At 59.3% G+C, this 27,798-nt stretch overlaps 3 protein-coding genes across 8 annotated transcripts in view; 2 read left to right on the forward strand and 1 right to left on the reverse strand.

Annotated features, from left to right (window-relative positions):
* DEAF1 (DEAF1 transcription factor) overlaps positions 1 to 1,380 on the reverse strand; it is a 24,554-nt gene extending 23,174 nt beyond the window's left edge. For 2 of the 5 annotated variants that reach the window (XR_004424320.1, XM_033119530.1), the window contains exon 1: positions 957 to 1,380. Coding sequence is in view for 4 of the 5 variants with exons in the window: in XM_033119530.1 (XP_032975421.1) it covers positions 957 to 1,245 (289 nt within the window). In the remaining variant the exon portion in view is untranslated. The remainder of the gene's footprint in view (positions 1 to 956) is intronic. The other 3 variants (XM_033119529.1, XM_033119528.1, XM_033119527.1) reach the window with 3 other exon arrangements.
* Positions 1,301 to 7,758, forward strand: TMEM80 (transmembrane protein 80). The gene is given in 8 exon segments (XM_033120533.1): positions 1,301 to 1,312; positions 1,346 to 1,865; positions 1,868 to 1,944; positions 1,947 to 2,022; positions 4,621 to 4,640; positions 5,316 to 5,409; positions 5,489 to 5,581; positions 6,815 to 7,758. Coding segments are annotated over 8 exon segments (1,098 nt in total). The 3' UTR covers positions 7,021 to 7,758.
* Positions 7,759 to 9,315: 1,557 nt separating this feature from the next.
* EPS8L2 (EPS8 like 2) lies at positions 9,316 to 25,980 on the forward strand. 2 transcript variants are annotated; one of them, XM_033121041.1, is made up of 21 exons: positions 9,316 to 9,470; positions 11,918 to 12,021; positions 12,133 to 12,188; positions 12,930 to 12,994; positions 19,001 to 19,162; positions 19,597 to 19,746; positions 19,825 to 19,904; positions 20,000 to 20,142; positions 20,222 to 20,295; positions 20,434 to 20,560; positions 20,842 to 20,930; positions 21,045 to 21,119; positions 21,334 to 21,482; positions 21,572 to 21,704; positions 21,850 to 21,962; positions 23,261 to 23,366; positions 23,968 to 24,087; positions 24,355 to 24,427; positions 24,548 to 24,728; positions 24,812 to 24,944; positions 25,047 to 25,980. In XM_033121041.1, the coding sequence occupies exons 2-21, from the start codon at positions 11,984 to 11,986 to the stop codon at positions 25,128 to 25,130; spliced, it is 2,151 nt and encodes a 716-aa protein (XP_032976932.1). In that variant the 5' UTR covers positions 9,316 to 9,470; positions 11,918 to 11,983; the 3' UTR covers positions 25,131 to 25,980. The 2 variants fall into 2 exon arrangements, with proteins under 2 accessions (XP_032976932.1, XP_032976933.1); XM_033121042.1 differs by lacking the exons at positions 9,316 to 9,470; positions 12,930 to 12,994 and having other exon boundaries at positions 11,967 to 12,021.
* The last annotated feature ends 1,818 nt before the right edge of the window (positions 25,981 to 27,798 follow it).

The raw sequence follows: 27,798 nt of genomic DNA on the forward strand, positions 1-27,798 counted from the left end.
GTGCTGGCCCCCGCCAGCCCCACCTATGGGCTGAATGGACACCGAATGAACACACGGCCGATTTACCCTCTCGAACACACACACAGGGACCACACACCGTGACCGGAAAGCTGCAGTTCCATTCTGAAACCCGCCAAGCTCAAGACGCTCTCCAAGGGTTGGGACACTCAGCACCAAGTCCTTGAGGGTCCCTGGGGAACTTCTAGTTGGGAAGGGGTACACCCTCGGGAAAGTCTCTACCTCCTTTGGGCCACTGTCTGGGATTACCTCTAAGGGGCGCTTTGAACCACTTGCCAGGGGCTCCGTAGGCCACGAAACATGAGAATGGTAGTGTTCTGTGTGGCAAGGAATGAAACGTGGGCCAGCAGCCCGTGCCAGCCTTCCCCTGGGAAGATCCATAAAGGAGAAGGGGGACAGGCAGGCAGCTGACCTCTGGCGTCACTGCCTCAGAAAGCTGCCGGCCCTCCCAAGCTGGGTGACCACAGTCTTGCTCCCCAGCCCTCACGTCACACCTGAACTGGCCCTTAGAATTCAGGGTGTCCAGAGGTGCCCACCCCCAGGCCTCAGGTTCCGCTAGGACAGGACCCATGTGTGACCTCTACTCCTGCCTGTCACAACCACCCAGGACAGATGGAGCAGACAGGCAGGGCAAGCAGCAGATGCTGAGAAGCTTCCAGAAAGAGCACACAGTGCTGAACACAAGGGGTGGACTGGCACAAGGAAAAAGGTTTCAGCGAGCAGGGCAGGTGTGCAGGAACGACAGGGCACCCAAGGCAGGTAGGTGTAAGGCAGGTGCTCAGGGAGGGTGGGTGGGCACGTGCCCGTATGGAAACAGGTGCGTCGCGCAGGTGTGGCCTGGTCTTGCAGGGCAGGTGCGTGGCAGACGTGTGAGGCAGGTGTGGGCGGGTTGTGCGGGGTGCGTGCGGGGCAGGTGCGCGCGGGCGGGCGGCACTTGCCTGCGAAGGCGGCGGCCGCGGCAGCCTCGTCGGGGCCAGGAAGGGCCTCGGTGCCCATGTCCATGTGCCTGGGCTCGGCGGCCATCACCGCCACGGCCGTCACCCGCCGCGTCTCGCGCTCCGACTCGGCGTCCCCGTCCTCCTCCGAGTCCTCGTCCCTGCTGAGCACCCGTTCCTCCGCCTCGCCTCCCGCCGCGGCCGCGGCCGCCGCCGCTACAGCGGCCGCGGCCGCCACGGCTGCCGCCTCGGCCAGGCCCAGCTGCTTGGCGGCCGAGTCCGAGTCCTCCATCCGGACTCCACCGAGCCCGTCCGAAGGCGCCGGCCGGGGCCGCCCGAAGGTCGGGATGGAGCCCGAAGCGCGCCGCTCGAGGAAGGCCGCCCGAGCCTAGCCGAGCCTAGCCGAGACCACCCGAAGCCGCGCGCCCAGCCGACTTGAGGCCGACGGCCGAGCGCAGCCGAGGCCGCCCGAGCAGAGGCCGAACCGGCACGAAGCGGCCCAGTCGAGCAGAGCCGACGGCCAGGAGTCCGGAACCGAGGAGGGCCGAAACGGCCCGAAGTGCGGAGCCGAAGCGGCCCGAATTGGTCCGAGGCCGCACGAGGGTTTCCGAGCGGCTCTGAGCGAGCCCTCCTCAGCTCCTAGGAGGCCGCGCCGGCCGTCGTCCCCGGCCCACAGGGTCGCCCACCGTGGGACCGACGCTCGCCGGCCTCCGACGCAGCGCGGCCCGGCCAGGAGAGTCTCACGCCAAAGGCTCCGCCCGGCCCACCGCGAGCGGGAACCGAGTCCGCCCGAGCGTAGCCGAACGGAGCCGAACCCTCCCGAGCCCCCGTCCTCCGGAGCCGCGACTCCCTCCCCTCTTGTCCGAAAGTGGCCGAGCGCTGCCGGACCGGCTAATCGGGCCTCGGCCGCGGCTCCGAGTCAAGTCTCGAAAAGCGGCGCTGTCGGGCCCCTTCGAGATCAGAGGCGAAAATGGCCGAAGGGACGCGAGCGGCGCGGGGCCGAGAGGCTGCCGGGATCGCGGCGGACTGGGCGGGCGGAGCCGGAGCAAGATGGCGGCTGCGCGAAGTGGTAAGGGGCGCGGCGCGGTTCCCCGAGGGTCTGGGGGATCCCAGGCGGAGCTCGGGGAGGGGTCCCGGGCGGGGGTGGAGGCCGTCCCGGGGAAGGGTCGGTGTGGTTTGGTTCTCGGTGGAACTGGACAGCTGAGCAGCCCGGCCGACGGTCGTCGCGGCTCTTTGGGAGCCCCGCCGCCCCCCGGGGTCCGGCCGCTCTGGCGCCTGGGCCTTGCGCCGCCCTCGTTTTGCGTAGGGGTGTCCCCGTGCCCGCACCTCCGTCCCTCCTCACGGCTGAACAGTGTTCGGTTGCGTGCACGGGCCGCGCTTTGGTGCTCCTGCCACCTGTTGGTGTTTCCACTTTGGGGGTGACTGGTGCTGCAGGGAACACTGGGGTGCAAGTCTGTGGCCTCGGGCCCCCTGTGTGTGACCTGCGGAGGAGCGCGGCGCCCCGGTGGCTCCACACTGGCGCTGGGCCCGGGGAGCAGGGCACGGGGGGCGGGGGCCTGTTTTACTGTGTGGCTCTGCTGAGAATTCCTGCAGGACCAGCGGCAAGTGCGAAGCGGGTTGTCGCGGGGGCCAGGGAGGACGAGAGGGGCACCCTGTCACCGTGGCAAACCCCTGGTTTGAAAGCTGGTCACAGGCAGGATATAGTTCAGTTGTACACGTCTCCGAAACGTTGGTGTGTGGGACAAATTACGAGTTTTCAACGCACACCGCGAAACACGCCCGGCTCAGGAGCCAGTGGGCTCCCCTTATTTTGGGACGTGCCCTGCTCGGGTCCCCACGCTGCGTACCCTTCTCTGTCTCCTGTGAAATACTGACCACTCAGTCAGCCAACAGCGTTTATGTTCAGCACGTGTGTGATAAAAAGTGGGCTGGGTTACTGTAGCCTGGGGACTGTGTTTGTTTCAGCATTCACCCCGTCAGATAAAAACGTCCAGTTCCCAACCCTCAGCTGTCATGCGAGGAAGGAATAAACCAAAGCGATGAGCAGGCCACCCCGAGAGAAGCAGTCTCCACTGCCGGCCTGACTCAGAGCTCTCGGCCCGGGGGTGCCTGGCCACCAGCAATTAGGTTTGTGGATTTTCATTTGGTGAAAAATGAAGTTTGTAGCCGAACAGGATCTCTTGCCACGCCAGTGTCTCACCTCAGCAAAGCACTGTTCTACTCCCACGGGTCACTTCTGACACACCCGCTCACAGCCACATTGCCATTACATGAAATCACAGACAAAAAAATGCAAAATCCTAAAAGCCCCGGCTACATTTAGTGAGGATGAGCTCCTGTCAGTCTGAAATCATTCAAACAGCATAGCTGATTGTAGTTACCCTTAATGTTAATTATTTAAATCTTTCGTTGCTTAAGGGTTTTATACAGTTTTTTTCCTGAGCCCCACAATTTCAATCTGTAATATGGGCAACTGGCAAATAGATTTGAAGTGTGTCTGAAGCTGACCTTGAAGAGAGGGATCAACCAGGAAGAAAACCCCAATTAACCTGAAACCCACCCAAATAATGACAGGGATCTCAGCAGCCTGGGCCTGGAAAAGAACAGATTGGGTGTCAGTGCACCCTGCCTGTAACAGGAGGCGAACAGACAGTGCTCCGAGCCCCGTTAGCGCCCCCGCCCCCCGCCCCAGCCTGTGCCAGCTCCCCAAGCCCAGCTTTGAATCTCTGTCACTAGTGTCCTATGCTGCCCTATTCACGGCCCCCCCCAAGTGAGGGTCCACAGAGGGCCCCAGCTCTGCTCAGGGATCTGACGTCTCCACGAAAACATCAGGGCCAGGTGCTTCTCTCCAGCCCCCTCGGAACTAGAGAGGAAGTGGAACGGAACAAGAATAGCCGGCCTTCTCACCGTGGTGCGGCTGGAATCTCCTACAGGGATGTTTGCCAAATTCTCAATCTTTATTGGTGTGTCTGCATGCCTCGATGTGCAAATAGCTTGAGCCTCTTCAGACAGGAAGTTTGACCACGGATGAGTCCGATTCTGAGGCCCGTTTCTCATGCAGAGACGCTCCGCTCGCTCCAAGGTCATTGCAGCCTAAAGAAACGTGTGTGGCTGCTCTGGGGATGGGAGAACGTCCCAGAAAGGCACGATTTAAAGAGACTGAGCCCAGGAAATTCTTATTTTTGGAGGGGTATTGGGCAATGAATACAGTTCCAGAGGAAAGCAAAATGTCTGTTATCAGTGATGAAAAAACTTATAACCTGAATGAGGAAAGGTTTTCATCTCATACACGTGTGGCAAATAATGCGGAAACCGCAGAGGATGGGAAAAGCCTTGGGTTGCCTTCCAAGGCATCTTCCTTCCAGCAGGCATGGCTGAGGAGCGGGAATGCGCCCCACCTGGCTGGTCTGGCTTCAGGTGGAGCCGAGCTTTGCTTCTGCTCCCAAGCTCCCAGGTACATGCTGTCTCCAGGCTCAGGTTCTGAGAAGCAGATAGTCTGGTCCTCCTTGGCAGCGTGGGCACAGAGGTGATGGAAAGGTAGCTAGCTGCAGGCCCAAATACACCGGGCTTCTTTCCATAGTGCTAGCAGAGGGGAATGAGGCTGGGGTCGTATGTCCCACTCCCAAGGCCTGCGGTGCTCCAGCCTCACTGACACTTTCTTTTCCAGGGAGCGTTTCCTCCACGGCCGTATCCTGCTGCTGTGTCCTCCGCGGTGCCCCCCCTGAAGTCAGCTCTCGGCTCCTGTTTTTTCCCCCTTTACCCCCACCCCCTTTTCTATAAATTCTGAGTGGCAATTCCACTTTTAAGCTGGTGGGCGTTCAGTAACAGGTTTAGAGTTGATGCACTGGCCTGGGAGTGGAGTGGCAGCTGGTTTGTACCTCCTATGGTGGCCCAGCCGGGGCGGGGAAATGACGCCCTGGCTTCGTGCTTCAGGATTCCTTGTAGCGTGAACAAATGTGAGGTGTTACAGAGCTCCGGAAAGTGGGTGGCGGATATTTAACTGCCTTCCAAACGAGAAGTATATTTTATTGAAACAAAGCAAATCTTTTCTTCTCTCGTCACCGGGGCCATGGTCGGGGTGACGCCACCCAGGAAGCCCAAAGTGCTGCAGTCTCCAAGGTCATGCCCAGTCCGCTTGCTCTAGGCCAGGGCGTCCCTTTGGGGGAGGTTCCAGCCCCGCCCTCCAGCCCACCTGGACCGCTGCTCCTGTGACACTAGGAGGAGCATGGATGGTGTCCGGACGCCATGCCACCGGCAGGTGCCTGAGCTGTGCCTGCGTGTTTGCACGCCTCCTCTAGGTGGGGCAGCACCCTCTCCTACTGCCCCCAGGGGCTGCTGGGCGAGTCCTTAACCACCTGCCAGCTGTCCTCGGTCCCCCTGCAAATGATGTTCTATCTCAGTGCGGCTTATGGTGCCCTTTACTTCCTAGCTACGCTCCTGATGGTCACGTACAAAAGTAAGTCGGGGGCGGAAAGGCCTGGTAGAGCTGTCCCGCCACGTAACCTGAGCTCTGGTCTTCTGCCCGCTGTCTGCAGGTCAGGTTTTCAGTTATCCGCCAAGTCACCTGGTCCTCGACCTGACTCTGCTGTTCCTGCTGGGGATTCTGGAAGCATCTCGCTTGTACTTCGGTGAGTTGGTGGTCGTGAGAACCGGAAGGCACGTAGCACAGAATACGCGTTGTGAATCTTTAAAACGGGCGGCCTTTTAGAGGACGGCTCTTGGAGGCGCTCGGGGGTTAACTGCTTCAGCAGTTGCTTTCAGGCTCACCTTACAGTGTCATTAAGTATTAATTAGTTTATTGAGAAGCTTTGTCTAAGAGACAGCGGCGTCCTGGGACAGGCGCTTCCGGTTGGCAAGCACGTCCTGCACAAGCCGCTGGGTCACAGCACTTCAGTCGGAGCCGGACCTCCTCACCTCACCCCTGCTACCCCTCCCGTTGGCCAGCGGTCTGGAGAAGAGTCTAGAAAATTCTGTCCTGTCCCCAGCAGGAAAGTGGCGCCTGTGTGGTTTGGTGCAGGAGCCCCAGCAGCACAGATGCACGGCGTCACCTTGTCCCTCTGCGCCTCCCCTGCGTTCTGCGCCTCCCCTGCGTTCACCGCAAGGGGCCGGGGCTTCGGGCTCCGTGCCACAGGCATGTGCACACCAGCACTGTGACCACACTGTCCGTCCTGCTTCTGCCGGCAGTTCTAGAGCCTCTGCACGTCCCGTCCACACACGCACAGATAGCGGCCAGGAGACTGGCCTCCAGGGAAGCCGAGCCCTGCCCACGGCCTTGTCATCAGGGGAGACGGGTCGGTCTCGGCCATCCTGCTGCGTGCACGCTGGGCCTCGATGTCTGCCAGGGCTCGAGTGGGTCAACGGTCGGGTGGCCAACGGCACCGGAGGTGGGCATCTGCCCGCCTGCCCTCCCCACGTGCCCCCCTGGCAGGCTGTCAGCACCCTGGGCAGGTGCGGTCAGCTGGCTGCAGCTGGGGACCAGCATTTTCCTTGACTGCCCCATTTGTTTCCAAAACACGCAGTTTTGCTTTTTATAAGTATGCATTAAAGTTTTCAGGCTGGCCTTTGCCCAGAGTAAAATATTTTTTGAAATTTTAAACAAAATACCCTCAGTCCACTTGGAATTAGGGAAAAGTGTCAGAATGCACTTGGGACAGGTTTCAGGAAGCCAGACCTCCCTGTCCCACCACAGCCCACTCCGAGACCGGTCTTCCTCACCGAGGAGCACACTCCATGTTCCGCTTCCTGACACTGAGTCCCGCGTGGTGGCCTTGTGCGGGGAGCGGAGCGTGCTGGTGATCTGGGCGTTGTGGGTCTGGAACAGGCATCCCCAGCCTGGCACTCACCATGTTTGTTCTCTGCAGGCACCAAGGGCAACCTCACAGAGGCAGAGGTGCCGCTGGCCGCCAGCCTGGTCCTCACGGTGGCCGGTGCCCTGCTGTGTGTCTACTTCCTGCTCTGGCAGACCCTCGTGCTGTGGGCCGACTCCGTCCTCAGTGCCACACGCCTGTCGCTGCACAGCCTGGAAGCCGTCCTGCAGGTGGTGGCCATCGCCGCCTTCATCAGCTAACGGGGTGATGCCAGCAGCCCTGGACAGGTGCTCACTTCAGGGAGCCCCACATTCCCGCTGCCATTGCAGAAAGGGAAGAGGTGGTTTATGAATCTTGCTGGGAGCAGCCATAGGTGCGGTCACTGCCCTCAGTGGTCTCTGTGGGAAATGACAGGGATATCTGCTCTGTCCCCGTGTTTTAGCCACCCTGACCCCAAAGGCCAGAGTGGGAACCCAGCAGTCAGGCCATTGTCACAAACCTCAGGGGTTTGCCCCACACCAGCAGGGGGCCATTGGTCCCACCCTGTCCTCTCCTGCCAGAGTTCTCACCGTGGGGCAGCATTCTGCAGCCCAGGTGGGTGTTCCATACTTGCTGCACGTACACGTGGGTGGGACCCAGCACTGTGGGCAGTGTGGGGGGGCCTCGCTCCGAGCAAGCCCAGTCCTGGACAGAGAGTGCCCTCTGGCTGCCAAAAAGAATGCAGCGGAGCTGGTCAGCTCTGGGGTTGGGGGTTCTGACCCAGGATTGATGACAGCCACTTCATGGTTAGCTGTCCCACCCTCAGTCATAGAATGTCAGTGACGTCTGCACTGAGCGCTGGGTGGGTTCAGACCTACTGTAAGCTGCAATTTTGAGTGATTTCCTTCCATTTGTCGCGAGTGCACGTTTTTGTTTGGAGTCACGTTTTTGTTTGGAGTCACGTTCGAAAGGGTGTAGTTTCTCTTCACGTTTTTCAAATAAAGAAGTGTTTACCCCTCCCTGAATTTGTCCTGATTAAGCCCACCTTCCTCCTGCAAGGCTCTTCCTCAGGACGCAGGAGCACTCGGCCAGCAGCCCCCTGAGCGGAGCTGTGCTTCTCCCCAAGGCTGCAGGGCCCGGCCTCAGTGAGGGCAGGATGGTGTGTCCTTGAGGGCAAGTAGGAGCCCTGCTCGAGACCGTGCATTTGGCAGCCTCGTGCAGGCCCCTGCTTACCCTCAGTCAGTGTGCATTCAGCAGTCCGACCACACGCTGCCTCCCTGGGCTCCCCCTGCTGTCTGCAGACGCCTCGCCCCGCCCTGCAGACCCCTGCTGCAGGAGGCCTGTTGCACTAACAACTGGTGGCCTCCCACCAGAGGATCTGCCCGGCGACACCCCCATCACTTTGGCTATAGAGGTGGGGGTTCACGTGTCCAGGGGTTGGCCAGTCTGGGACCCTGCTACTTCTCCGGATGGCAGTCCCATTGATTTCAGAAGCAGCTCCCTACCCAGTGCATTCCCACTTTTTGCCGGAAGGCTCAGCCTCCAAGGAGGGTGGGGGTAGGTGGGGCGGGGGCCTTCACTTCTGGGTGCTCAGCAGTGGGAAGAGAACCAGGAAGCCAGGCCTTACCAGGATGGGGTTGGGCTGGGCCTGAAGACAAAGGCCACTTCCTGCACCACCTCAGCAATGCCCCAGTCAGCTGGTGGTAAGACCCACTCTTGGGGTACTGGCGACCAGGAAAGCCAGTGTGGCTAACCCTGCAGGTGCCTCATGCCCCCAGGGGTTCCTGGGGCAGCCCAGGGCAAACCCACGCCAACGGTCCTGGAGCTGTCTGGCACACCCTTTTCCGCTGCCTCCACCCCAGGAAAAGGAGCCAAAGCCTTGGGATCCCTGAACATGGTTGGGGGTGCCACCTCTGCCAGGGCCTGCCCGCTGCCCCTTCTCCACTTCCTCCTTGCCCAGCTGGATGGGCAGGGGCCTCCTGAGAGCCAGTTCAGGAGCAAGAACACCGGCCTCATGCTGTGGGCAGAGGTTGGGGCCTGGGCACTGCCTGGAGCATCCACCCCCACAAGTCCGCTTCCCCGGCACTCGGGTACAGCCTGGGCCCCAGGCGTCCCCACTCTTCCACCGGACACCCCCATCCCTCTGGGTTGGGGCAGCACAGAGAGACTAGGAGCTCCTGGACTGTGGAGAAAGGGGCCCCTCCCACCCTTAGACACCCATTCAGAGGGGCCAGGTGAAGAGGGGGGGACTCTGCCTCTGGGCCTGGCCAAGGTCACCTGACAGGGACTACACCGCGTCACGCAGGCTGGGGCGCAGCTCGACAGCCCCAGGAAGGTCTCAGCCTCACCCTGCGTGTCCTCGCGGAGGAGGCGCTCCCGACCCCGCCCGCCGGCGCTCAGCTCTAGGAGTGGGGTCAGCGTTGGGGGCCGTGGGGTGGGTGTTGGGGACCCACCGCGGGGAGCCCCGGTGGGGGCGGGGTCTGGAGCAGGGGGCGGAGCGGCCGAACTGGTGGGCAGGGCGTCCGCGTCCCGCCCCCGCCCCCACCGCGCTCCCGCGGTGTCCAGGTTCCAACCTGCCGCTCAGGTTCCTGCTGGCGGCTCCGCCCCGGTCCGGCCCGGCCCAGCCCCACCGCGCGTCCCTCCCGCCCGCCGGAGCCCGGCGCCGACAGACGGGCGGACTGACGCGCGGACGAGGGGACCAGCGGGCGGCGGCGCGGGCCGCGAGGAGCAGGTGAGCGCCCCGCGGGGTCCCGGGCCCAGCGCTACCGACCCCGCCGGGAGCCTGCCCGCGCTTCGGCGCAGGAGGGACGCGGGAGCGGCGCCCATGGACGGCGGCCTGGCCCGGGCCTCAGTTTCCCCAGGTGGCGGTGCGACACGGGGCTCTGCCCGTGTCTGCGGGCCGGGCCAGGGGGTCGGGAGGCACTGGGCGCGATGGGGCTGCGCCGGGTCCGCGGGCCGCCCCTGGGCTCGTCGCCAGGAGCCGGGTCCCTCTGAGGCCCGGCCTGGGCCATCCGGTCCTGGGGCGGCGCCGGTACGCCGGGATATTTTTAAGTCAATGCTCATGAGTCAGCCGGCCCCATCCCAACCCTGTGCTCGGTGGGGGGGACCCCGGTTTCTCCCCTGCGCTGGAAGACCCCACCTCTCCATCCCCGGGGCGGGCTGGGCCTTCCCTGGGGTCAGACCACTGAGGTGAGCCAGGGCTCCCTGTGGGTCAGACGTCAGAAGGCATTTCCTGGGTGTCAGCAAGGAGGAAATCCAGGGCGAGGGGACAACAGGCTGGGGTCAGGCTCCGGGTCATGGTTGGGGTGTGGGAGTTTCAGAAAGGAGGAGGCCGGGGGCGGGGCTGCAAGGGCCAGCGTGGGAGAGACTCAGGGGTGTGGGCTGGCAGAGGCCTGTGGGCGTCCAACCTCTGGCTATCCCACATTCCTCCTCCCTGAGCTGGGCTGGCTTAGGGCAGCCCCTGTGCAGGAGGGTGTGCCTGGTGGCAGGGGACAGGAGTAGGCAGGGTTCGTCATGCTTCTGAGGTGGCCCCACAGACTACCTCTGCCCCCACCGCAGGTGCAGTCTGCCCCAGCTGTGCTGGGAGGCAGGGCCCAGCTAGTGGTGCCTCCCCTCCTCCGCCTTGGCGAGTGCGCACACGGCCCTGCCCAGGCCTCCCCCAACCGGGCCTCAATGCCTCAGCCCTCCCGCCGCGCCCTGCCTCTTCAGCCCTCTGCCCTTGCCTCTGTTGCCCAAGTCCACCCTGGATATTGGCTGCCGGCTCCCACCTGTTTCCCAGGTTACCCCTCACACAGGGTGGCCCTTCCCTCACCGACAGCTCCCAGGGCTTGAGGGGGTTCCCCCATTCCAGGGCCCCACCCGGCTCCCCCTGGGTCTTAAGCTGACTCCTCCCCAAGGTCACTCAGCTACAGGGCTGGAATTTGAACCTGGAGCCGGTCCCTCTGCCCTCCCTGCCCTGCTGGGGCCTCCTCCCCCTCCACTGCATGACATTACTGGGCACAGTGCTGGGCCCTCCCTATGCACCCGGAAAATGACCAAATGACCGCAGTAAAACCAAAGTGCAGCCTGGGCCCCAGGGCCCCTTGGGGTTGCATGGCTCCCCTGCCCCAGTCAGCTGAAAAAGCCACCGCTCTCCCCACTGGAGTGGGTCTGTAGGTGTCCCCTCCCCATTGCCATTGCCCAGACCCACCTCCCTGCTGGCCCTGCTGCTCCCCAGGGAGTTGGAGGCCACTGGTTCCCAGCCTAGGCTCCCGAGGGGGAGGAGCCACGTGTCACAGCCTGTGCGTGTCTGTGTAGCCCGCAGGCCTGGGTTTCACCCAGGTGTGTGTGTACCTGGACACACGTGCCCCGCGCCCTTGGCTCAGCCCGCCAGGAATTCCATTAAGCAAATACTCGGGCTCACCCACTGAGGTCATGAGCATTCCGGACATTCTCCACGCACAGATGGACGGAGGAATCTGGCCAAGCCCCCAGCCCTTCTCCCCACAGAGTCAGGACCCTCAGTGGCAGGTGGGAGGAGGTGGCCCAAGGCTACCAGGCCCCTCACACCTCCTGGGAACCCTCCCTGCAGGTAGGACCTGGTCAAACCGGAAAGTCCTGGGCTGCTTCCTGGCCTGGATACCAGCACCCCTGACCATGGCAGACCCCAAGCCCTGAAAGCACTTGCTGGTGACATTTGACAGGCAGACATTGTGGGTCCAGAGATCCCCACAGGGCACAGACGCCCCCAGGACACGTCACTCTTGCCCAAGGGCACCACGCTTTGCTGATACCCAAAGGGGGTGGGTCACTCTGGACTCGCCCTGGACTCTGGGTCCCCAAGGCCCCCTCCCTGTGCTGTTTCCTCTTGCCTCAGGGCCTTTGAACGTGCCATTCCCTCTGCTTGGAGGTACTTCCTCCCCCTACCCCGTTTCAGAGCCCGCAGTACACCCTTCTTGCAGCCCCACCCCAGAGAGCCAGTGGGAGTGGGACCCCTCTGCTGGCCTGTCCTGGGGGTCCCTGTGGAAGACCAAGGGTTTGGGGTGAGATGGGGTGGAGGTGACAGCCAGCTGGGACACAGGGCAGTGGTGGTGCTGATGTGTCCGGGGAATCTGGCCAGGCCATCACCCCTGGATCTGGGGCGGGGAGGAGGACACCCAGGCCCCAAGCAGGTGTCAGCTGTGCTCTCCGTCCACTCAGGTGTGGGCCAGGCACCAGGCCACGTTGAGATCTGCCTTTCCAGCGCCGGCCACCACCAAGGACACCATGAGCCAGTCTGTGAGCTGCTGCCCGGGTGCTGCCAAGTGAGCCCCCACCCCACCAGCTCACCCCCCCTCCCTGTCCAGCAGCCACCAAGCAGTCCCCAGGGAGGGGTGCAGTGAGGGCCCCCGCCCTCACCAGCCCCTCCCCTACAGTGGCAGCCTGGGCCGGTCTGACGGTGTGGCGAAGATGAGTGCCAAGGACCTGTTTGGTGAGTGAGATTTGAGGAGGGAGGGTCTCGCCCACCCCCCACTAGAGGGCTATGCTGGGCCCCCACCAAGGGAGGTGCAGGTCAGCCCTGGGGGCCCAAGGAGGCTCCTGGACCCGATTCACCCATCTGCTCCCATCCCTCTCCAAAGCCCCCAGCCAGAGGTGCCCTCCCCAGCCCCACCGCATGGAAAGGGGAGAGGCCTTTACTAATAATTCAGGGCCATCAATATTGATTCGGCTGCACTCCTCACTGCAACCGGATCGCAGGGGGAGCTGAGTGCCAGGTGTCTGCTCCAGGAGGGCGGGCCGGCCAGCCCCACTGCCGAGCTCTGCCCCTCCCCTAGGCACCCCCAGCTGGCCCCAGACTCACCGGCTCATTGTGCTTTTGGACATGGTGTCCAGTCTGGAAAGCACGGAGCCCCAGGGAAGGCAAGGAGGTGTTAGTGCAGTTGGTAGAATGGGGGGAGCCACTCACTCGCCCTAGACGGTGGGCCTGCACCCAGCCATGACAGACCCCAGTCACAGGTATGTCACCCCGTCTGAGAGGGCATCCTAGGGACGGAGGGAGGTCCGTGTCCTGCCGGGACCTTGAGTCCTTCCTGGTGGCCATGAGGGGCCTGCAGAGCAACGTCCCTCGCTTGCACACTGCCCTCCCCATGGCCCAGTGGGAGGTTCAGTCCACTTGGATGGAGGGCTGTGGGGCCCCGCCTCTGGGGTGAGTGACTGGCCTCTCCCTGTTCAGAACAGAGGAAGAAGTACTCCAACTCCAACGTCATCATGCACGAGACCTCCCAGTACCATGTCCAGGTGAGGTGGCCCTGGGAGCACCCCATCCTCAGTGCTCCAAGGTCCCTGGGTGGGGAGCAAACTGAGGCCCAGGAAGAAGCAGTCTGCCCAGGTTCTGACACCCACAGCAGGTGGCCAGAGCCAGGGACTGCCCCACACTTGTCCTGGGCTCAGCCACTGTGGGGGAACCCTCCCTCCAATCCTGGGGAGCTCACAGTCTGTGGGACGCAGGGAGCCATGAAATGCCAGGACACGCCCTGGGTGCTGTCAGATGGGAAGGCCCAGCGGGAAGGGAATTATCATCCTGGCCCCAAACAAGGAACTGGACTACGAGGGAGAAGGTGAAACAAAGACGCCCTTTCTCAAGCTCCTGCAGGGAGGGCCTGGGATGTCTGAGTCTGACCAGTTCTGGGACTGCTGAGATTGGTTAACCGCACTGGAGACCAGTTGCCAGCTCAGGAGGGTTTCCTCCGAGGCCAGTTTTAATTCACACTCGGAACTTAGGAAGTATGTTTAAGGGACCTTCCTATTCCTGGCAGCTAGCCACATTTCTGGTTCCTGGTCATTGTGCAAGCCTGCAGGACCAGGTCTAGGGAAGGCTGAGGAGGGAGGAAGGTGGGGAGACCCTGATCTGGAAGGTGGGAGCCCTGGACCAAGAAGGTGGGGGCCCTGGACCAGGAAGGCTAGTACTTCGCTCCCTATAATGCCCTCTCTGCCCACAGAGGTTAAGCAAGTCACTGCTTTCTGAACCTCGGTTTCCTCGTCTAGACAATGGGTCCACAGAGATACTGGGAGACCCTTGGGCTCTTGAACTGGGCTCTCCCTGCCAGCTTGGGCAGGCTGGGTGGGGCCTTTCTATGCTGCCAGGCTGGTGACTGCTCCTGGTCCAAGGTCAGGGCACAGAGGGTGGATGGGTCAGCTTCTCCTCTCTTCCTCAGGCAGCTTTGCCACATCTAGGGTGGGGCGGGACTCTGTCCTCCGCCCACCTTTGTGTGCAGCCACATATGCCACTGGGGCTTTCCGGATACTCTCCTGGACTTTGGTCCAAGCTGGCCTGTGAAAGGACCCCAGCCCAGGGGCGCCTGTGCTCGCCCAGCTGCCAGGAGAGCTGGGGCTGTGGGCAGGGTTCGCCTGGCCTCCCAGATGGGAAAACTGAGGCACAGAGAGAGGGTGATCAGTGGTGGGCATCAGACCCACCCTGACACTGAGGAGCCACTGCAACCACGTGGGTTTTTCACTTTTTTCTAAATGGGAGGACAGAAAAATTGGCATTGCGGGTGGGGGTGTGCAGGTCTGTTACAGGTTCATGTCGCCACCCCCACGAATGCAGGGGGACACAGAAGAGCTCCATCACTCCAAGCTGCCTCATGCTGACCCCTCGTGGTGGCAGCCTTCCCCCGGCCCCACCTCGGGCAGCGCTGCTCTGTCCTCCGTCACCACCCTCACGCCTTTTTGAGAATCCCTGTGAATGGAATCATACAGCTTATAACCACCCTTGGTCTTCGGCTTCATAAACTTATTTGAAGACAACACATATGTAGAGCAAGTCTCCTCTACAGCACTGAGCTGCAGGGGACCCTCTCATGGGCCTGGGGCTGTCCCCAAGCATAGGAGAGGCGCGTGTCCCTCGTGGGCAGCGGAACTTGTACGGACATTGTCAGGTGTGCCGACTAGAAATATCTGGCTTGTCGACTCAAGTGCATGACTGTCTTTTGATAAGCAGAAATGTTTAATTTTGATGACATCTGATCATACTTATTGTTTCCGTTTATGGTTGTGTTTTTTGTTGTCGTTTTTGTCATTGCTTGGCCCCAGGCTCTGAAGATTCCTTTCTGTGGTTTTTTATAGAAGATCCGTAATTTTAGGCTTTTACATTTCAGTCTATGATTTCTGGGTATGATGTGAACTCAAGGCTGATTTGGGAGTATGAGACTCAAGGTTAATTTTTTCCCTATAGGAATGTGCAGTTATATTAAAAAGACATTCTATCCACCACTGAATTGCTTTGGAGTCTTTGTCAAAATCTAGTAATTGAACATGATGGGCCTGTCCCTGGACTCTCTCTGTCTCACATTTTTTTCACTCATTGAAGCTTTATTGTCCATCTTGAAATCAAGCAATGTGAGTCCTTCCACTGTGTTGTTTCCTAAGATTTTCCTGGCTATTCTCAGTTCTTTGGACTTGCATTCACACTGTAGAATCAAATAGTCCAGTTCTACCCCAAAAATGTCTGCTAGAGTTTTGATTGGCATTGAGTCAACCTGTGGATCCAGTTCGAGAGTATCGAGTCTCTCTGACCTTTGACCACGTGTCGTCCACGTGTGGAGGCTTCTCTAGTGTCTCTCAGATGCTGTCTGGTTTTCACCATAGAGTTCTCGCCTATCTTTCATTGAAATACTCCTTGGCTATTTCATTTTTATATACTGTTATAAATGGTATTTTCTTTTAAATACTCATTTTCCAATTGTCTTTTGCTGGCTGGTAGGAAAACTATTGAATTTCTGTAAAGTGACCACTTACCCCGAGTCCTGGATGAATCCCTCATTTATTCTAGGGATTTGCTTGTGGATTGATTGGACTGTCTGTGTACACATCCACGTTGTCTGGAAATAAAGATGATACTTAATTTCTTATTTTAGCCACTTTATTTTTCTTACTTGATTGCCCTGGCTAGGACCACCAGACATTGCCGAGTAGAATCCTTGCCTCACGTTCAGTCTTAGAAGACAGCTTTCAGTATCCCTGTTTCACATGCTACCATTTTCGTAGGTGCCCTTTATGGGCTGATGGGACTCCTTTCCATTTCCCTTATCATGAAAAGTGTTGAATTTTATCAAATGCTTTATTAAAATCACACAAATTGATTTTTTTGAATGTTGACCCAACCTTGCATTTCTGGGGTAAACCTCATTCATTCATGGTGTGTTATCCTTTTCATATGTTGATGGACTAATTGGCTAACATTTTGTTAAGGATTTTTTTTTTTTTTGCATTAATGTTTATTAGAGATTTTGGTCTATAATTTTCTTTTCCTGTGATGCCCTCAGCAGGTTTTGGTGTCAGGGTTATGTTGGCCTCATAAATAGAGTGGGGAGGTGTTCCGTCCTCTTTTCAGAAATACTTTATGAAAGACTGTTATTACTTCTTCATAAATATTTGTTAGGATTCCCTTGTGAGGCCCTCTGAGGATAGGATTTTCTTTGTGAGAAGGTTTTTGATTATGAATTTACTTTCATGCCTGTGAGATCTGTAGTGATGTCCCCTCTACCCTTCTGGTTATCGATAATTTGTGTTTTCTCTATTTTTTTCTCGATCAATCTTGCTAGGGGTTTGTCAAGCTCATTAATCTTTTCAGAACCAACTTTGGGCGTTGTTGGTTTCTCCATTGTCTGTCTATTTACTAGTTTGTTGGTTTCTGCTCCTAATTTCCATTCTTCCACTTTGGGTTTTGTTTGTTTTTTTCTAGTATCTTAAGGAGAATGCTTAGATCATTGATATTAAGTCTTCCTTCTTTTCTAACATATTCAATTAAACCTGTAAAATTCCCTCAAAACACTGCTTTAGCTATACCCCACAAGCTTTGCTGTGCATGTTTTTATTATCATTCAATTCAGAATACAGTTAACCCTTGAACAACATGGGGTTGAACTCCATAGGTCCACTTATACCTGGATTTTTTTCATAAATATGTACAGTACTATAAATGTATTTTCCCTTCCTTACGATTTCCTTAATAACATTTTATTTTCTCTAGCTTTATTGTGAGAATACAGTATATAATGCATAAAACATGCAAAATATGTGTTAATTGCTTATGTTATCAGTAAGGCATCTGGTTAACAGTAGGCTATTAGTGGTTAACTCTTGGGGAGGCAAAAGTTATGCTTGGATTTTCAACGGTGGCGGGGGTGCTTCGGTGTCCCTAACCCTATGTTGTTCAAGTGTCGACTGTACTTTCTAATTTTCCCTGTGACTTCTCCTTTGACTCATGGGTTATTTAGATCATTCTTCTTTTTTCATGTAGGCATTTACGGCTATAAATTTCCCCTTGGCACTGCTTTGGCTGTGCCCACAAGTTTTGGTTGGTTGTGTTTTCATTTTCATTCCTATTTTGTTATTTCCCTTCTGACTTCTTTCACCCATTGGTTGTTTAAAAGTATGTTGTTTAGGGGAGGCCAGTTAGCTCAGTTGGTTAGAGTGTGGTACTGATAACACCAAGGTTGCCGGTTCGATCCCCGCAATGGCCACAGTGAGCTGCGCCCTCCTTGGAAAAAAAAAAAAAAGTATGTTGTTTAATTTCTAAAAATTTGGACCCATAAGTTATTTAGAAGAGTGGTGCTTAATTTCCAATTATTTGGGGGTTTTCCTGTTATCTTTTTGTCACTGATTTCTAATTTAATTCCATGACAGTCAGGGAACACACTCTGTATGGCTTCACTCATTTGAAATTTACTGACTTGTTTCAAGCCCAGCAGTATGGTGGTGTTTGGTTTGGTCTGGTTGTGTTGTGTTTTGCTAACAATGTGTGTGTCAGGCTTTACCCTGCTTTGCAGACAGATTGGCTGCCTGATACCCCATTGTGTGTTTCTGCCCACTTACCTCTTTAACCTGTTGATGGACATGTAGGTTGGGTCCAGCCTTTGTTATCTTATGGCTCTACGGTGAGCAGCCTTGCACGTGTGCCACATTTGACACATGTGCAGGGACCTGCCACAGAGCTGTGAGAGAAAGCGTGTGCCCCTCTCCACATACCCTGACCTCTCCCCAGAGCGCTGGGCGAGTGGAATCACGGTTCCCATTTCTCCACATCTTAACCCACAAGGACTTGTTAGTACTGGACGAGGTAACAAATTCAATGGTTGATTTATTTCTAAAGTAATGGTCTCAGGGTTTCAGTGTGCGGATGTTTTATTCAGTGAGATTGCATACAGTTTTCTGTATTAATAAGTTATTTGAATTTATTTTCCTGTGGACTCTGTTCATATCTTTTGCCAGTTTTGCTGTTGGGATGTTACTCTTTTACTTATTTACATATTTTATTTATTACATACTATGTTTGTTTATTGTTGGTATCTTTATCACAGTTAACAAAATAGAACTTTTAACAAAGTAAGAACCATCGTTGTAATGCATATTGATATTTTTATATAATAAGGAAATTAGCTTTCAACATATCTACATGTTTTATCTGTTTTTCCCATTTTTACTTTGTATATGGTGTTTATCCCCTCAGGAAGAAATATTTATATTTTTATTTAGCCAAATTTATTGGTGTTTTATTTTGAAAATCTGGAATTATTCCTGGCTTAGGAAAGACCCCTTGTGAAGAAGGCCTTTCTACTATCAGAAGTCATCCAGTATTTTCTTCTAGCATTTTCATGGCTTTGTGTTTTATGGTTAAGTCTTGATTGCCTGGAGTTTGTGTTTATCTGGCTACCCCAGTACTGTTTACTGAATTCAGCTCCGACTCATGGGGAGAGAGGTGGCCAGACTTGCAGGGGGATGAGAGGAGGGCCTGGGCTGGTGAGGGTCCTGCATATGCCCCGAGGGCCTGCTGTGAGCTCGGCACTGTCCCCGCACTGGGGAGACAGCAGTGACCCATCGCCAGAATCCCTGCCCTCACGCATCAAGCACTAAGGACGGCACATACAGCTCGTGATACATAAAACACAGGCAGGTCGGGTGTGGTGACAGAGAGATGGTGTAGCTGGGTGGTGGGCGAGGGCAGTGTCTGAACAGAACCTGAAGGAGGAGAGAGCCTGGGCAGCCGGGGGGTGGGCATGGGGAACAGCGCGGGAGGGGCCCTGTGGTGAGCCCGCCACAGGAGATGGGGTGCAGTACGGACAGTTTGTGTAGGCGGTGAAGGCTTCAGCAGGGCATGTCCCTGGCCCCACAGACATCCACCAAAGCACAGCAGAGATCCCCGGGGGTGCTTGGTCTCTGCAGACCCCCGGTGCAGCCCCTAGGCCCTGGCTCTTGGCACAAGGCAGGCTCTGCCCTGAGTGACCACCTGCTGCCCACCCCCAGCACTTGGCCACATTTATCATGGACAAGAGTGAAGCCATCGTGTCTGTGGACGACGCCATCCGGAAGCTGGTGCAGCTGAGCTCCAAAGAGAAGATCTGGACGCAGGAGATGCTGCTGCAGGTCAACGACCAGGCCCTGCGGCTGCTGGACGTGGAGTCCCAGGTCCGGAGGGGCGGGCGGAGGCATGACCCAGACGCACAGCTGCGTCTCCCTGTGGGGGCGGGGGTCAGGATGAGGGCAAGGGGCAGGCCAGGCGGGGAGGACCACCCCCCACCACCACGCCGCTGAGAGTCCAGGGAGCCACGTCTGCTGGGTCACGTCCCCCTCTGCACGAGCCTCTCCAGGGGCTGTACCGAGCCAGGGCTTGGCCAGGTCCAGGTTTCTGTGTGCAACAGCTGTGACCACTGCCCAGTGGAGTCCATGTCTGTGTCCACGCCTGAGCCACAGCCCTTTTCTGTGCCTGTGAGCTATGCTGTGTCTGGGTCCATGGCACAAACTCCACGTGCTGGGCCCACATGCCATGGCTCTATGTGGTACTTGGGTCCAGGCCCCCTCTGTGGCTGTGAGCCCACATTTGCGCCCGGTTGTGTCCCCAGGAAGAGCTGGAGAATTTCCCGCTGCCCACCGTGCGGCATACCCAGACGGTGCTGAACCAGCTGCGTTACCCGTCGGTGCTGCTGCTGGTGTGCCAGGACTCAGAGCAGAACAAGCCGGACATCCACTTTTTCTATTGCGATGAGGTGGAGGTAAGCAAGGGGCTTACCCAGGAAAGCGGGGTGCCCGCCACGTAGGCCCAGAGCCAGCCTGACGCCCTGTCCCCACAGGCGGAGCTGGTGCACGAAGACATTGAGAGCGCACTGGCCGACTGCCGCCTGGGGAAGAAGATGAGGCCCCAGACTCTGAAGTAGGGCGGAGGAGCACAGGGAGGGGGTGCCGGGCGGGGAGGCACCAACCCTGGGCAAGGGCCTGGAGGGCTGAGCCGCCTTTGTCTCCTCTCAGGGGCCACCAGGAGAAGATCCGGCAGCGGCAGTCGGTCCTGCCTGCCCCCCAGGGCCCGGCTCCCATCCCCTTCCAGCGAAACAACGCAGACACTTCTCCCCCCAGGAATCGCGTGGGCCCGCCGGTGCCGCTCAGCGAGTCAAGTAGGCTGAAGCACCTGGGCTGGGGGCTGATGCGGAGCCCTGGGAGCTCGGTCAGCAGCAACTCTGTCCTCCCATCCAGGCTTCCGCCGTCAGGAGTCGCTGGACGAGGAGCCACCGCGGGCTGTGCTGGCACAGAAGATAGAGAAGGAGACGGTGGGTCTCAGGGCCTGACAGGTGCCCCCTCAGCCAGTACCCACCCCTTCCCCAGGCCAAGAGCCTAGAGGCAGCTCGTGGGGCTGTCCCTGCAGCCGGTGGGGGTGCCTGGCTGACCCTGCCCCGCTCTGATCCCAGCAAATACTCAACTGCGCCCTGGATGACATTGAGTGGTTCGTGGCACGGCTGCAGAAGGCAGCAGAGGCTTTCAAGCAGCTGAACCAACGCAAGAAGGGGAAGAAGAAAGGGAAGAAAGGACCAGCAGGTGCAGGGGAAGGGGGAGAGGGGTTGGTAGGGGGGAGGACACAAAGCAGAGGCGGGAGAGTGGGGTCATGAGATGGGGCGATGGGGACACAGAGGAGGGGAGCGTGGATGGGGGCTCACAGGAGTAGCGGGCGTGGAGGTCAGAGTAGGGGGGGAACAGAGTGGCCACTGAGCTGGGGGAAGGTACAGTCTGAGCGGGTGGACTGCATCACACTGAAGGCAAGACCCACTGGACGCAGGAACAAGGCTTGCCATGCTCACGCGACCGCCCCCACATTGCAGAGGGTGTCCTCACGCTGCGGGCGCGGCCCCCCTCGGAGGCCCAGTTTGTTGACTGTTTCCAGAAAACCAAGCTGGCCATCAATCTGCTTGTGAGTCCAGCAGCCCCGCCCCGCCCCCGGCCCATCCTCTGTGCTGACCTTGAGGGTCCCCCCACCGGTCTGTCTGCCACCTGCTCATTCCCCGCCTCCCTCCCCCCACTCCAGGCCAAGCTGCAGAAACACATCCAGAATCCCAGCGCTGCCGAGCTCGTGCACTTCCTCTTCGGGCCTCTGGACCTGGTGCCTGGGCTGGGTGGGCGGGTGTGGGCGGCAGGCGTGGGCGGAGCAGTGGGCGGAACTTGCCTCTGGCTGAGGGCAGGTCAAGCAAGTGCCCACCGTGGGCTGCCAGCTGGGCCATGCGTCCCCCTCGAGCTGTGGGCGCAGTGGGCTGGGTGGTGGTGATGGGGTTGGGGGCTTGTGGGCATGATCCGCTCTGAACTCTACTGTGCCCCAGATCGTGAGCACCTGTGGTGGCCCGGATATTGCAAGCTCTGTCTCCAGCCCCCTGCTCTCCCGAGAGGCCGTGGGCTTCCTGCGTGGCCACCTAGTCCCCAAGGAGATGGCGCTGTGGGATTCACTGGGGGAAACCTGGACACGCCCACGGTACTGGTCGGGCAGGGTGGCGTGGGGAGGGGGCGCAGGGCATCTGGGGATTCTGGGTGGACCTGGCTCACTCCAAACTCCCACTCTAGCTCCGAGTGGCCGCGGGAGCCGCAGGTGCCTGTGTACGTGCCCAGGTTCCACAGCGGCTGGGAGCCACCCCTGGACGTGCTGCAGGAGGCTCCCTGGGAAGTGGAGGGGCTGGCGGCAGCCCCTAGTGACGAGGTGAGAGCACTCACCGCCCACCCCACGGGCCACCAGAGGGCCCCTCCATGGCCCCCCACTGCCTTCACAGTTTCAACAGTTTGCTCCCCCCTCCTGGCCTGGCCCCCACCCCACCCCAAACTCAGGTGGCCCACTTTCCCCACAGCCGACTCCAGCAAGCCGTCCATCCTTTCGAAACTCCCCGAAGCACAGCCTTGTGTCTGAACCCACACCCCTGGGAGAGGTCCTCCCCCCAGTCAGCTCTCCGCATGCTCACAGGTAAGCTCCCCTCAAAGTGAGGGAGTATGACACTCATACCCCAAAACACAGAGGCTCTGATATGGGTACGCTGCCACCAGGTGGCGGCAAACACCTTGTTTATGTAGTTCAAAATAGTGCTTTCCAAACTGGAACAAGGGTTTTATTCTAATTTTATGACATACAATTGAAGGGAGAATGTGAAAAGCCACCCATAAATTCAGTATTCTTATACGATATCTCTTTTTGTGTGTCCACATTTACGTTGTAGAGTCATGGTTAGAAATTTACTAAACCACTTCAATGGTTTACCAATCCCTGTCTCCCATTGGGTTGATGTAGGCTCAGTCTCCAAGCCGGAGGGTCTGGGCTAGAACAGACTCTCTCCTACCCCACACATCTCCACAGATCGAGGGCCTGGCCAGTCCCTGTGCTTCCTCCCCTCCTTTCCTCCTTTCTGTTCTCAATTTCCCCCAGGGTCTGCCTGGGGAGCTTGCAACACTGCCAGACCCCAGGATTTGTTTCCGGGGGAGGGGCCCGGAATCCATATTTTCAACAAGTGTGCCCTCCCTTTGTCCCACATCACCGGCCTGGTTCCCAAGGTCCCTGGCCTGGGCCCACACTTTAAGAAAAATTTTCACCCTTTGTCCTGGCTGGTTCACCCTGGCCCATCCTGACAGCCCCTTCCAAGGTTCCAGGGGGCACCCCAGCCTCAGCCCTTTGGCCTCCCCAGTGTCCTGAGGCCTGCACCTGGATGAGGGAAGCACCCTGCTGATCCAGGGGCCAGGCTGACCCGGAGGGAGGGAGGGCTGGGCTGGGTGGCAGCTACAGGACTGCCCTCTGCCAAGTGGCCCTGCAGCCCACCAGTAGCCGTCCACTGTGTGTCATCCTGCGCTGTCTGCACGGCTCACAGGACTGCAGCTCTCACAACGCCTGGCTCTCCCTTGTTGGTCAGCCGCTTCCCAGCGACAGCTGTGACCCTGTCACTTTTTGGGTACATGCCTGGCTCTGGTTTCCCTGAGGGGCCAGGCCTGGAGACCCCTGAGGTAGCCTGGGCTGGGGCGGGCCTTGCTGTGCCTACAGGCACCTGCGTCCCGTGGGCCTGCACTGCTCCACCTCCGTGCAGGGGCCCCAGCCGCTCTGGGGCTGTCACAGTTTCCATTCCCGGCTGACAAGCCGCAGCCTCGCTCTACTGCAGCCTTGGAGAGCCGACCGGGAGGCAGCTGAGTATCTGGGAAGCTGCTCCCACCAGCCCGGCCCCAGGTTCAGGAGGAGACCCTGGCCCAGCCCTGGGCCTCAGCCCCTCCTGTTTCACGCAGGGGCTACGAACCTGCAGCAGCCATGGCCAAGTATGTCAAGGTCCTCTACGACTTCACAGCCCGCAATGCCAATGAGCTCTCCGTGCTCAAGGACGAGGTCCTGGAGGTGCGTTGGCCAGCGGGAGGGGCTGCCCAGGGGGGCGGGGCTGTGTAACCCCGGGGCCTGGCATGTCTGTCCCACCCTTTTCCGCAGGACCCTACCCCTGGGCTCCAACGCCCATCCACAGCTTCCCCACCCCCAGAGCCTGGCTGAGGGGCCATCCTCCCTTGGGGATCTCAGAGGGCACACAGGGAGCGGCTCCTGAACTGGGCTGGGCTGTGCCAAGTTGGGGACCCTCCAAAACTTGTCACTCATGCCTACCCCTGCAGCCCCTTGAGGCACCATCTCTGTGTGGTTCCAACCCCGAATCCAGGCCACTGAGGGAGGAAAGTAGAGCGAGCTAGGAGTGGGTGACCTAGACCCACAGCCTAGCTGCAGGCACTTTCTCAGGAAGCTGCTGGGGGTCACGGGCCCCTTTGGTGGGATAGAAGGCTGGGTGGGGCCGTGTGACTGTCCCCATAAGACTGGGGGGAGGCTCAGGGAGAGATGGCGGATCTCTCTCTGGCACACACTGGTTGGTTGTCCCAGCACCTGGCACTGGTGCCTGTAGACAGAGGAGGTTGGGACCTGTGGGTCAGGGGTAAGCCCGGAGGGTGTGTGTGCGCAGGTGCTGGAAGACGGCCACCAGTGGTGGAAGCTCCGCACCCGCAGTGGCCAGGCAGGCTACGTGCCTCACAACATCCTGGCTGAGACCCGGCCGGAGGACCTGGGTGCCCCCCAGGAGCAGGTGATGTGGGGGCTCTGCTCTGTCCCGCACGTGGTTGTCCAGGAGGCTGGGGGGAGGGGCAGGTGCTGAGAGTGGCGGGGAAACACCCACCCTGAGCCTGGAGGGCTGGTGTGGGGGCTCTGGGGATCTGGCCCCCAGGCCAGTGGGGGCCTGGACAGGTCCTGGGAGGAGGGAGGGGGGCTTCACACTGTCCTTACTCCAACCCTGATGGGAGGGAAGTGGAGTGAGGCTGATGGCCTGTCCCCCTTCTTCCCCACACCCCTGCAGGCTGGTATGAAATACTGGGGTCCTACCAGCCCCACCCACAAGCTGCCCCCAAGCTTTGCCGGAAACAAAGATGGTGAGGGATGGGCAGTAGGGACGGGTGCCCAGAGCCACCTGGAGGGGCAGGGGGCCCCTCACCAGGGGAGGGGGAGCCCTGGGGTCGCGGGATAGGGCCTGAGCCACTGGGCCCCCGCAGAGCTCATCCACCACATGGACGAGGTCAACGACGAACTCATCAAGAAAATCAGCCACATCAAGGCGCAGCCGCAGCGGCACTTCCGCGTGGAGCGCAGCCAGCCCGTGCACCTGCCGCTCACCTACGAGTCTGGCCCGGATGAGGTCCGCGCCTGGCTGGAAGCCAAGGCATTCAGTGCTCGGTGAGCCTGTGGGCAGGTGTGGGTGGGACCGCCACACCCACAGCCCGAGCCCCGCCCTCACGCCCGCCCCGCCCACCCTGCAGGATCGTGGACAACCTGGGCATCCTGACCGGGCCCCAACTCTTCTCGTTGAACAAAGAGGAGCTGAAGAAGGTGTGTGGGGAGGAAGGCATCCGCGTGTACAGCCAGCTCACCGTGCAGAAGGCCTTCCTGGAGGTGAGCCCGTGCCCCGCCCTCCTGGGCCTTCCTCCCCGGACCTGCTCTGGGACCCTGACCTACGGGTCCCCTAGGCTGAGACCGCCCCATTCCCGTCCCTAGAAGCAGCAAGGTGGGTCGGAGCTGGAGGAACTCATGAACAAGTTTCATTCCAAGAACCAGCGGAGGATGGAGGAAGACAGCTAGACCTGGCTGCGTGGGCCCACCACGCCTGTGGCTGGGGGCCGGTCTGCGGGGCCCACACCCCGTGCATGGAGTATTATTTTTGTATGTGTGTGTATTTTGTACCATGGACACAGGGAGTGTGGTGCTGGCTGGGGGTCCGTTTACCTGTCCTCAGGCACCTCCGTGCCGCAGCCCACACTCACTCACCTGCCCCACGGCCCACCTCAGCCAAACTTGCCACCTTAGGTGCCAGCTCCTCATCCACCTGCCCCCTGAGGCCAGAGCTATGGCTGGTCCAGACCTAGCCCAGCCCCTTCCCTGCTTCTCCCCATACCTCTACCTGAGGCTACAGAACCCTCCTTTTTCTCTGGCCTCCCCCATCCACATGGGGTTACCTGGCGCTTGTGACTCTGCCCCATCCCACCTGTGTGACTGCTCACATCCACATCCACCTGCACCCCCACACCCCTGGAAGGGCTGTGGCTCCAAAGGGCAGCAGACCTCAGTTGCCCAGCTACCCTGGGCTCTATTCCCACCAGGCTGGTGACCCTTGCTCAGATGGTGCCCCCAGCACCCACCCAGTGCACGGCTCTTGAGGGTGGCCTGGGGGTGCATGCCGTACTTGGAGTGAGGATGAACCAGACACACCCAAGTACTGGTCTCGGCACCCCACCTTTACCCACACCGCCCCCCACCACTCTCTCCAGAGCCCAAGAAAGGAAATTCCCTGACCAAGCTCAGGCCAGCTTCACCCACATGCTATATAAGGGGGCGGGTGAGTCTTGGATCCCTGGCCTCTGCAGGTCACACCCCAGAGTTGAGAGGTGGCCAGGCTCAAAAGCCATGACATTAAACCAATTATCCCCTAGCAGCCTCGTGTCTGTCTCCTAGAGGTGGGTGTGGGGCCTCTGGGGGTCCTGGAGCCTCCCTGAAATTGCTCCCTTTGTAAGAGTTATCAGGCAAGCGCAGGCTGTGGCCAGACCGGGCAATGGAGGTCCCAGGTAAGTCCGCTCACCCCTGACCCGTGTGGAGGGTCCTGGGAGACCCACCCTTCTACACCTATGTGAGAGGGTCCAGAGGACATCCCTGGAAGGTGAGGTGTTGAGAAGGGCCCTGCCCAGGCCAGATGTCCAGAGAGCCTGAAGATTGTCACCCAAGACGAGTGGGAGCGGTGGGGAGCCAGTTCTGCCAAACTGCCGGCAGGGAGGGGGCGTGAGTCAGAGGGCAACGCCAAAAGTGGATTTGGAGAACTTAGCTGAGAATGCGGTAGGAGAAGGGGCAGGGAGACGCCCGAGAAGAGTGTATGGGACTCACGGGGACCCGGCTGACAGTCAGCTGGGATGACGTCAGGGCAGGCGCGGAGTGGTGAACTTGGCACCTCATAGACCTCTGACCACCTGGCGAGTGCTCCACCCTTGGAGGAGGCCTCTGGCGCCCTCTGCTGGCGGCTCTGCGGCTGCAGTGCGTGGCGGCCAGGGGGCGCCCTAGCACCTGGCTGAGTCCCCAAAGCAGCCAGTGGACCAACCCTGGGGCAGGGTGTCCCAAGGGCCCAGTCTTGGGGTCTCTGCCGGTTGGCCTGGGAGCTCGGGAAGGTTGGGCCTGGCGGGGCTGGTTTGGGAGGGCTATCCCATAGAGGGTGGCCCACCAAGCCAGGCCCAGTCCCCACGCCTGGAAAGCGCCATTTAGCTGGTACAGGCCACACCCAGCCAAATCTGTCCAGCACATCTGGGGAGTCAAGGGGAGCAGAGGTGTCTGGTGCCGTCTGGGCCGCCACTGAAACTTGACTGCCAGCGCTTCATCTTCCCAAGAAAGAAAGGTCCTCCCTCACCCACCGGGCAGAAAAGAAGGTGTGCCCTCCTGAAACCAGGCAGGACCCCACAGAGAGGGAGATGGGGTCCCAAAGGAAAGGGGAGGGATGGGGGTGATGTCCTTTCCTCTGGAAACTATAGATCCCCCCTAGTCCAGAACCACCAGGTCACAGGAACCCGGACACAACCACCCCCATCCGCCCTACTCAGCTGAGCCCCTCCCTGAGTGGGCATCCCCGGCTCCACCGGCCCTGGGGGGCCTCTGTTGGCCCCAGAATGCCCAAATTAGAGCCAGCGGCCAGGATGGTCTGGGCTTTGGAGTCACTTACCTCTTCAGAGCCCCAGAACCTACACCTGCTCCCTCCTCCTTCCCCCACTCCCCTCCACAGGCCACCACCTGCTCTGTCCCCCTCTGTCCACACCATGCTTCCTAGACAGCTGGAGGAGGCCCTAGGCCCCTAGGCCTCGGGCCCCAGGCCAGGTCCCACTACCTAGGAACTGCTGACTGTGAGGTACCCTGCCCCCCCCGCCTGCTCAGGTTTCTGGGCTCCCAGAAGGGGCTCCCCACCATCTCCTGGAACCCCACCCCCTAGAGCCCACAGGGTAGGGGTGAGGAGCCACCCTGCTTTCAACCTGAGGGCGTCACTATCCAGGGCCCCCAGGTTAAGGGGTGACTGAGGACCACCCTCCCTGACGTCCTGGTGACCTCAGGGCCTGTGAGGTAGGCTTGGACCAAAAATAAGGCACAGAAGGAGGGGCCACCTGCCCAGAGCCCCAGAGCTGGGGAAGGGCTGGGTTCAAACGCAATTTGGTCTGATTCACCACCTCCTACTCCAGACTAGTCACGCATGGAAGAGGGAGGTGGTGCTACTGGCCCTCGT

Source organism: Rhinolophus ferrumequinum, chromosome 11 (assembly GCF_004115265.2).
Source record: "Rhinolophus ferrumequinum isolate MPI-CBG mRhiFer1 chromosome 11, mRhiFer1_v1.p, whole genome shotgun sequence".
Classification (NCBI taxonomy): Eukaryota; Metazoa; Chordata; class Mammalia; order Chiroptera; family Rhinolophidae; genus Rhinolophus; species Rhinolophus ferrumequinum.